The sequence below is a fragment of the Phyllobates terribilis genome, unplaced genomic scaffold (assembly GCF_046119375.1).
Source record: "Phyllobates terribilis strain yellow unplaced genomic scaffold, ASM4611937v1 Scaffold_4__5_contigs__length_816908805, whole genome shotgun sequence".
Classification (NCBI taxonomy): domain Eukaryota; kingdom Metazoa; phylum Chordata; class Amphibia; order Anura; family Dendrobatidae; genus Phyllobates; species Phyllobates terribilis.
In genome coordinates this window covers 571,879,964-571,890,481 of record NW_027362764.1, presented here as the reverse complement: position 1 = coordinate 571,890,481, position 10,518 = coordinate 571,879,964, and the positions used below count along the sequence as shown (strand labels likewise).

Here is a 10,518-nt window from a genome sequence, read left to right as displayed (position 1 = left end):
AGGCAAATTGGAGCAGGGATATGGGATGATAGCTTGATGTAGCGTTTGGGTCAAGGGATAGCTTCTTCAGGATAGCTTTGATTGATGCATGTTTTAAAGTGGAAGGAAAGGTACCAGAAGTTAATGTTGGGTTAGGGCTGGGATAAGTGTGGTGGTGAGGTTAGGGAGGAGATGGGATGGGTTCAAGTGCACAAGTGGTGAGGTGCGATTTGTTAGATTTTTCTATCCAAATTGGTCAAATGTAATGCATTCACTCTGTATCTCAAGAGATTACGTTACCGACTCGACCGAGCAAGCTATGGTTTTTACTGCGTAAAGAAATCCAGCATCCTTTACCATAAATGTCAGTTTTAGAGCACTGAATATGAAAACCTAAGTCAGAATTGGATAGAACCAAATCTTCAAAAAAAAGAGGCCTCCAGGCTTCAAGGCACTCAATGGGACGAACTTCAAAATGCTCAGTGTGCCAAAAAATTCCAGGGCAAAAGCAGTTTAAAACCTTGATACCTCAAGTTGTTAAGAATAAATCTGAGGTATGATGGAAATTAATTTTAATAGGATTGAAAAAGAAACCAGTCACAAAGCCTCCTGCCAAACTCTTTTTTTTTCCCAGCACTTTAATATTTAAGAAATTTAAAAAGGACTCTTGCATTAAACCATCCACAAAGCTTGAAAAAGAAAGCTATGCCTGCCAACCATCACTGCGCAACCATTCCTGAGAAGTTCTGTGAGCAAAATTTTTCTAGATATTCCATTGTCACTGTTGCTCACAGACTATCTTCCCTCCCAATGACTCCATCTCCAGCTACTTTCTCTATCTCTCTCCTTTACAAACAAGAAATCGTCTAAGTAGCGTGTGACCGTACCATTCGCGGTTTCATAGTGCAATACCCATTCAAAAAGAACCTAAAAAGTTCGAAATGGAATACCCCATTGGTAAATGCATTTCATAGTAAAAATAACAGTCAAACTGGCAACCAAGCAGGTGAAAACAATAGGGATGGACTGGTAACAAACAAAAGGCTGACTCCACATCTGACTTTACGAAATGAACACCTTGACCTGCCTTGCACACCAGCTCAACTAATCTATCAAAGGAAACCTAAGAATACTGAAACCAGGTCTTTTTTAATGCCATCATTCACAGAATACCCTTTGGTATGGAAAGGTTAATAAGGCAACATTTTTGGCTAACTACACAACCCAAAATTGCAAAAGCCTGTATCCAGTTATTAAAGGCCTTTGCTACATTGGATAAGGAACATTGTTTTGAGAAATGTGTGGGAAACCCAAAGACCAAGAGTCCACATACTCCGTATTTTTGTTTTATTTTTTAATCTCATCTCTGGTGTCACCAGATAGAGGAAACCCTACAAAAATATATCCCTGAAGGTGGGAAGTGGACTTCAGCCATCATTTCTATGTATGACCCTGCGTGAAAGCAACATGTATTACAGCTATAGTGGGTGGACTGGGAGGATGACCAAGAATCTATGTAGACCAGAATGTATCCAGGGCCAAGTTTGCCTGCCAGCATCGGGGAAACTAAAGAAGCTGGCAGGACCACTGGATCAAGGGCATGGGGCTCATGTCCATTTAATTGAGGTTCCCAATCACTGTCAAACAGGGGATCATCAGTGTGAGGGATCTGTGATTCAGTGCAGCCTCACCTGTTGGCTGTGCTGGAGGAGGCAGTGAGCTGTAAGTAGTTGTGGCCATGTAAGCTGCCTTGCTGAGCTCTCCACAGCAGTAGCTGTTTGTCATTGAATGAACAGTACCCAGGGAATGGGACACACACTGCCCCAGAAGTGCGTGAATGAGGCTAGGCTGCTGGAGCGCCCATCCCCCCGAGCTGATGAGGACTTAAAGCACATACTGCCCAGACTGGAGGGGGGATGCAATCCTGACCAGCTCCTTCTATAACTAAAGAGACTGCAGGAGTAGTAGGAGTCACCTGAACAAGAGCATTGGACGTAGCTGAGGAGGAGCAGCAGGTGAATGTGGCAGGGGAGAGCCTGCTAGGAGGGAGAGACTTACGAGGGGGTCATCGCTGGCACAATGTTAGTGTAGCCAGGGACCTATTCCAGACTCTCCCACGCATGAAGCCAGGCAGCCCTTACATGCTGTGTTCACTGCTGGATAGCCTGAAGCATAGTATCGTCTGTAGAAGATATCCTAAGTGGTAGCACTTTCCCCAAACAACGTAACAGGAAGCGACTGCAGGAGAGGAGTGGAGCGCCCCCTGGTGCCGGCTGTGTGTGTGCACCATGTCTGGAGGAAAGGGGGAAGCCATCTCGCCGTCTCTCCTCCCCTTGTGTCTGACAGGCGCTGGGAGGGTTTGATGAGAGCGCAGCTCGTGCATTACCAGTGAGTGAGGAGCAGCGGGACACTCCATCCAGCCTGTGATCGTGTGCGGGACATCCCGGGACACGCCGCCCTCTCCTCTCCGCACTGTCAGCAGCAGCCGGCCACACCATGAAGGCAAAGAAAGGTGGGTGAGGGGATGTCGGGGCCGCCGCTGTCCGGACTCCTGTTTTCTGTGCTGTCATCCCGATAGTGCTCAGCCTCCATGTGCCCAGCCTGTGCACCCAGCTGCCCTTTGTTTGTTGGCATGTGTCTGATCTTCCTGGTACAAGTCCTGCTTGGATCTAGCAGGGCTTATGAGTTGTGGAGGAAGTTTTTGCCAGTCTCTTGTGTTTTGGGGAAAGAAGGGAATTGTTCCTGTAAGTTTGTTGTGATTGGTAAAAGTTTGGTGCGAGGAGTGCAAGCTGCACACAAAGGAAGAGTGGAGCCTGGCTCAGCCTCACTAGTGGAACAAAGAAACTTTCTGCTCCACGAGGGAGGTCACTCCGAGCACATGTTCTCTGGGTACACCAGCAGCTCCACAGCTAGCCCAATGCCACCAGGGGACTTGTGCCCAGCTTTTACCCCTTCCAGAAGTTTATTCCCCCACGGGCTTCACCAGACTGAGCTTCCTGGGAAAGTCTTTGTTTGGAGAGTAGACTTGCATTCCTGAGGGAAGGGCTACATAACTTTTTAGGACAACCATTTTGCTGATTATGAGCTTTTTCAGTCTCGTTAACCACTTTCCTAAAAGTTTGGAGAGAGTTAGAAGCCAGATGGAGGAGTCTTTGTGAGTGCTCTGCTCACTCCATCGCTCCCAGCCTCACAAGTTTGAATTCCTTTGTTCCTCTGAGCACCATGTGCTCCAGCCACTACTGACATAGTGAGTATGGGAGCTGCATGCCTAGAGCTGTGCAGGGCACACAACCCTATGTGGAGAATAAATGGCACAGCCTTTTGACAATTTGCTCTTCAGTTGATCATTTAAAGGTTAATAAGGACTTTGCTTTGACTTGGTCTGAGCATTACACTTTTTTTTTTTTTACCTTTCTTGTCGTTGAATGTTATTTGCCACGAGGAAGTGCACAGTTGAGGATATTCAAAGAGTGAGTTTCACATTAAAAGAGCTGACTATATGTGCCATGTGAGGCTGATTGTGTGTGCTCAGCATTGTTCACATAGAAGACAGCAGGGCACGTTGGAAGGAGAGGAACAGGGTGACAGGGAGGGGGCAGTGCTGCTGACAGATCAGGATGTGAGAAAGTGCTTGCAGATGCTTGAAACTTTTTCAAGCAGTTGAAACAAAAGGCTTGCTCCCCATCCCCCTGCCATTTGGACATGTTTGGAGCTTTTGTTCAGATGGTTGCAAGGAAGAAAGGATAGTAGTGCCGCTTCGCTTCTCTTCCAATATTGTAGTAGACAGACAACTTCAAAGCTATTTAGTGAAGTAATCCGACCACTAAGACTTTATGGCTAGTGTATTGCTGCTGAATGAATCTAGTGAGACATTTATCAAGTTGTTGTTTTAAAGGTCCTTGAAGAGGAACTTGAGAAATGAGTCTTTTTGGAAAGTCCCTTAGATTCCTGTTTGTGAAAAGTCATCCAAGTACAAAGTTGACATTTTCTTCTTTTTGACACTTCTGATGGTACAGATCTGTCGTGTCCCGGCAGTAAGAGAATGCACATTTGTCTTCCTTGGATAATTTTGTTCTAAAAAATGTTTTATTGCGAATCTGTTTAAATCAAATAGAAAGACATGTCATAGAAATAAAAAAGCAATTTTTCTTCAAAGGGCCATGATCACTTAAGTGGATGATTGCTTTGTTGTGTTTGGCATAATCAACAATTGGTGGATTTTTTTTTTTGGGCTGTGTAGCAAATGTTTGAACTTGTTCTTCTACGTCATTCAGTTCCACAAACTCATAAAGCTGTGTGTTTTTATATATTGTTCCCACAATCGCCACGTGCTTTGTTTTCTAACCACTTCCACCCTCACAACAGTATTGTATTGACATCTGTCAGTGTCAACTTTTCAACTTTAAATGTCTAAAAAAAAAATTTTTAAAACATTATACAGTATATTAGTCGATATTGCTTGTATTGAGCTTGGTAAAACAGCTGTTTCTAGTGTAGATCTTGAAGAAAACTCTTTGAAGCTGTATTGGTAGATTACCTCCTGTGGATTCCTCATGTGGTAAGCAAAGCCAGCTCATACACAGGACTAATGACCCTACTACTCCTTTTCTTTGCTTCCAACCAGCAGTGGACTTTGGATGCCAGCACTGCCACCAATCCTAATTTTACAATAAATGCTCCTATGATTGATAAATAGGTAGTTGTGGTTGTCATTGTGCTTTTGGCTAAAAAATGACATTTTCAGCACCATCATTTTTGAAAACTTAACAAAAAGGAGCATGGCTTCGATTTATTCTAAACAGGAAAATGAAGATGAGCAGGTGCTGCCCCATCTTGGGCAAAGTCTGACCTGGAAATTGCACCCGTTCACGTACTTTCAGCTCTGTTTCTAGTATTTCTTTTCTGCACTTTTTTTTTTTTTTTTTTTAATTTGAATATATTGAAGAAAAAAACAACAAAAAAACTAAAATATTGAATTGCCACCATGTGTGAAGTGATCTAAAGCAGGGTTCCCCAACTCCAGTCCTCAAGGCCCACCAACAGGTCATGTTTTCAGGATTTTCTTAGTATTGCACAGGTGATGGAATTATTGCCTGTGCAGGTGATGGAATTATCACCTGTGTAATACTAAGGAAATCCTGAAAAGATGACCTGTTGGTGGGCCTTGAGGACTGGAGTTGGGGAACCCTGATCTAAAGTGTATTGTGCTCGGGCTTTATCTTGTTAAACTCTTCTTCCGTCCAGTCACATATCACACAGACATTTTATGGGTGGTTTTCAGCTGAACAAGTAACAATTAGAAATGACAGGTTCCTCAAGTGAAGCGGTTTGAACGCCACTATTTACTTACGCAACCGATAAGAACTCTGACTACTTGTGTTTTCAGTCTGAGCAGTTTCCTGTTGGGATAGATGGCCTTAAAGCAATTGCAGCTTTTATATCTGTTGGCATATCCAGGCACTGTTTTTAACGTCTGGCAGGCTTCCTGGAGCAGTTCCTTACTTGAAGGCGACTTAACCTTCTTTTTTTTTTTTTTTTCCTTAGCGAACAAATAATCATATCTTCTGCATTCTGCTTTAACAAAAACAATTTTTTATTCGGCTTGGGTTTTTAGGGGATTTCTTTAATCGCTTGTGCTTTGAGAGTAAATATATACTGCTTTAAGTACAGTTTGTACCGGGACAGTATAATGATAGCCCGTCCTCTTTGTGTAAATGCCTCGCAGCCCTGCGCCGGACCTGCCTCTATGTTCTCTGTGTAAATGACGAAACTTTCCTTGCTGCGCGAGGATAAAGCGGTGATGTGAGCCACCCTCAGGTTTCTGTTTTGCAACATACTTGAGTCATCTGTCAGGTCTGTGTCAGTATGAAATGACATAAGCATTGCTCAGAAAGGGAAAGTACTGTGCTAATAACTATTAGCAGTGATTTTATAATGCGGGAGCACTCGTCTGACACACTGCAGTGCTGGCACTGAATTCACAAGACTGTTTTATGTTAATATAACACGAGTAATTTCTTTGAATGTTTATCTTTGTAATGAGAGTTTTATGCATTTGGTTTGTGGTGTTTGCTGTAGTAATGGGGGGCATTTCTGGCTTTTACAACATGGCCATCTCCTGAAAATATCCGTTAGTGTCCCAGCTCATTCAGATTCCACATTGTGTTGGAGACAGCGTCTGTCACATTCATCCTGCGACACAATACTCTTCCAACAATCCTCAGTGATTGATTAATGCTGGTGCCCTTAAACACCGCTCATCTCGCATTGTATAGAGGAGGTAAACAAAGCAATGTCATTGAAGGTTTTATTTTCATGTTAAAGAGCTCTGCGCCTCAGTGAGAAACCGATCTGGGAATATAAATCTATTCAGCCGAGTCCCAATCTATGAGTACAACCATTAGCTGCAAGGTGAAAATATCGTGCTTTAAGAACAGACTTTGTAGGTGCTCCGTGCCTTTGTCTGACTTGTGATACCCTCTAGGTGGGAATACTGGACTGATGCATTCTGCTATGAAAAGTAAATGACATCAGAGGGGGACGGAGTACTGTAAAACACTGCGCTGTGCTCGAGTGATGTCACCACTGCTAGATTCCTGGCATTATACCTACAGGGACCTGGGACGTATTTCCCACCCCTTGATATAATCATATTGCATTTGACACCAAGTTAATTTTGACCTGTCTTTTTCTTAGGGTTAGTTCCGCTATCAGGCAGTGAGACTGAGGATGATGATGGTATGGATATCCCCCTGGATCTCTCCTCCACTGCTGGCTCAGGGAAGAGAAGGAGGCGTGGAAACTTGCCTAAAGAGTCAGTCCAGATTCTGCGAGACTGGTTATATGAGCATCGCTATAATGCCTACCCCTCAGAACAAGAGAAAGCCCTCCTGTCTCGGCAGACGCATCTCTCCACACTACAGGTATGTTTGAGCAACCTGAAACTCCGTGTTGTAATCATCGGAGGCCGAGCTGTTCTTCGTAGGTTTATGCTGGAAATTACGTTGTGCCTTTTAGGTGTCTTTTATATAAGTAGACGCATTGGAGCATGAGGTGGGTTGCCTACGAAAACATGGCACGAGTGATTCTTCTATGTTGTTTTTTCTATGCTGCAGAACATCTTTGTCATTTCAGTATATGAGGCAAACAATAGCCAAATCTCCACATGGCTGAAAATGTTAAATCCATGCACTCCGGATTTTAACATTTCTCCTTTCCTGTAGTTCACCCAGGAAGCATTACATCCTCTCCTAAAAGGAATCTGACCAGTAAACATGTAGTTGTGAAAAGGGGCAGTTCTCATCATTACGTTTTGTGAGGAAAGATACCCATGTGAATTGTAGCCTACTTTATATTTTTGATGACAGATCACCCTTGTTTTGCTGTCACATGGAGGCTTTTAAGTGCTGAGGTTGTATATTCTGCAAAGTTGATGCATTGTGAATAAGTACCATGAAATTGCTCTTTATAATTGTGTAATGTTGGACTATTGCAGCTCAGTTGTCAGAGTTTTTATTTTTTATTTATTTTTTTTTATTCCAAGTTTGAATGAACTTTCTTTTAAGAAAGGAAGAGCACAATAAAATGGGGTATGTTATTGGGGCACTGGGAATAAAGGGTTTCACCTTTACTATGTATGGCAGTCTCCATAAGGATCTGTTCTCTGTTAAGACCTGCTCACTCCCACACACAATTTAGAGAACGCTCGTCTTTTTTTTTTTTTTTCCTCATCCCCAATCTTGAAACTGGGAGGCTTGCTTTGATTGCAGGGGTTAAATCTGTCCAGGTTGGCGGGAGGTAACCAAAGATATGCCTGGTAGCACAGTGAGCTCAGCAGTCAGTGAGTCACATCAGTCTCATCTAACAGACAAACAGCATCTTGTTTCAAAGCTAAACTTCCCACCATTAGCCTAAGGTATGGGAAATAACAACATGTGAGCAGCATTATAAGAAATGAAAGCGTTCAGACGTAACATCCTCAGGCGTTATTAGACAGGGACAAGTAGACCTTTTATTTTAGTAGAAACTTTGATTCTGATGTATAGCAACCTGTACACGGAAGTTTGAGTCAGAGGTCAATACTTAGATCATTAACTGTAGTGACTGGTTCCTGATAATTCTATATTAGGACATCGGTAACTACAGCCTTTCTGGGGCATCTTGTTGGTCTGATTTTGTGTGAAGTTGCGGGTATAAAACACATCTGCAGCGGTAACAGCAATTTCAAAAACCGCAAGGATTTCAGCACGACCTCTTGGGGAATAACGCTGCAAAGAAAGCACCCAAATTTGAAATATTTGCTGCAAATATGACAGAATGCAGGCAAAAATGGCTGAGCTATGGCAATCTATGCATTACTTTGTGCCAAACCTATGTGTGGTCTTATGGTTGTTCAATGGCTTTTATGATGGCATACAAATAGTGGTGTGTATGTATAACAAATGAGTGGTAAAATAACCACCTTGAGCTACTATGGACTTTTGCCGCATTGACATCTCTTAGAAATCAAGTGCATACTTTTTTTCTTGGGCGTAACAATTCTGAGAAGTGTATTGGATGTTTGAAAAATCCAGATACCAAGATGATCAGAATTCATCCGGCATTTCCCATCCCAGAATTACAGCGGGGCTGGGCAGCTTTCCCATTACAGTTGTTCTTAAACCTCACCTCCTAGGATGCTTAGCCTGCCATGAGTTCAGCAACAGCTGAACGCCAAAGAATTCCCATTCTTCCTGAATGTCATGTCAATTTGCTCATTGTGAAGCCTAACTCCAGTGTAATGAGGATGAAAGTCATGATTTTTTTTTTTGTTTGTTTCTTTGTAGGTTTGTAACTGGTTCATCAATGCAAGGCGTAGGCTTCTGCCTGATATGCTGAGAAAAGACGGAAAAGACCCTAATCAGTTCACCATTTCACGAAAGGGAGCCAAAATTACCGATGTGATCCAGATGGACTCTCCGACGGGAACAAAGCCCTACATTCCCACTATAGATGAGAACTCTTTTCATTTCAGTTCTACCGGGTCAAACCAAAACTCAGGGAAGTTACTGGCATCTCAACTGTCATCTCAGCAATCTCTCCTGGCCCGACCCTCCGTCATCTGTCATACCACTGTCACATCACTAAATGACGCTCCTTTCAACTTCACCCATGTATTGAATGCTGGACAAATCCCAGAACAGCACGATTCTGAGGCAAAAAAACTAACTGAAACCTCACTTGTCTGCCACGAAGACACTATAAAATTAGGACAAAACACAAATACACAGAGTGGATTATTCAACACTCCTCCACCTACCCCACCGGATCACAATCAGGATTTCAGTGGCTTTCAGTTATTGGTTGACGTTGCCCTCAAACAAGCAGCAGAGATGGAGCTGCAGTCGAAACTCATGTCCTAAAACTTCACTTGTCAAAAGTGTTCGGAACATTTCCTTCGAACTGCCCAAGTCGATATCAAAGACAATTTGCATTAATTGATACCGTGTTTTTTGTTTTTGTTTTTTTTATATATATATTCGTGTTATTTGCACACGGGATTATGAAAGTGAAGCTTTCTTGACACAAAGAGGTCTTACCCTTTTCAATGACTATTTTTGTTATATTTTTTTTTTCCTTGGTCCTTTATGACTGTGACTACAGCCTTTGACTTTAGTGAGGTTCTCCATTGCCATTCATGGATATTGAATTCCGAAAGTTGCCATGTTTTTTTTTCTTTTTCTTCAGTAATTTAAACAAATCTCAGGGGTGAAGGAGAGCAGATATCAAGTGTTTGTGTGATTGTATATATTATATAATCACACCTACATCCTAACTATACTGTATTTCATTCCAATCTTCAAGATAGAGCTACTGTAGAAACAACATGCTTTACGTTTCTTGGTAGATTTTGCTTAAATGTGAGGTGTTTCCCAAGATTGTGACTTTTTTATAATTTTTGGTACCTTTCAAGCTGTGCAATATTTAGACTGAAACCGATAGACCTTTTTTTATCATTCCAGAGCAGCAGAAAATGCTCACATACTGTCTACATTTTTAGTTTTCATTTTTATTTCCAGTATATAATAAAATATTTTGTTTGAGGTAATGTAGAAAATGTGTTTTTGTTACCTGGGGATGGAATGAGAATGCTATGTAACTGGATACTGTTCCCATCTGGAATATTACTGCTATGTAAAGGTTTTTGTTTTGTTTCTTTGACTTATTTTTTGTATGTTTTTTTTTTGTAATATAGAAAATAACAAATCACAGTGCAGTTTTGTTCGTGTTTTTTTTTTTTTTTTTTTTTTTTTAATTGAAGTTTGTACTATTAAAAAAAAAAAAAAAAAAAAAACATCCTTCTACTGAATCTGAACATCCATAAAAAATTGGATGTGACTGTTTAAAAATCTACCTGGGGGGGAAAAAAAATTACTGTAACCTAGGTTTATCTCTTAACCACCTATAATGTATATTTTCATCACAGGTTGCATGCGGGATGTATGGAGTGAGCTGAACCCGATCCATACCAGGCAGATGTAAGCTGTTGCTATACTGCCA

The 10,518-nt window shown here is 41.9% G+C and overlaps 1 protein-coding gene across 1 annotated transcript; it reads left to right on the top strand.

Moving 5' to 3' along the window:
• Positions 1-2,269: 2,269 nt before the first annotated feature.
• TGIF1 (TGFB induced factor homeobox 1) lies at positions 2,270-10,229 on the top strand. Its single transcript, XM_073679108.1, has 3 exons — positions 2,270-2,491; positions 6,676-6,902; positions 8,805-10,229. The coding sequence occupies exons 1-3, from the start codon at positions 2,476-2,478 to the stop codon at positions 9,378-9,380; spliced, it is 819 nt and encodes a 272-aa protein (XP_073535209.1). The 5' UTR covers positions 2,270-2,475; the 3' UTR covers positions 9,381-10,229.
• The last annotated feature ends 289 nt before the right edge of the window (positions 10,230-10,518 follow it).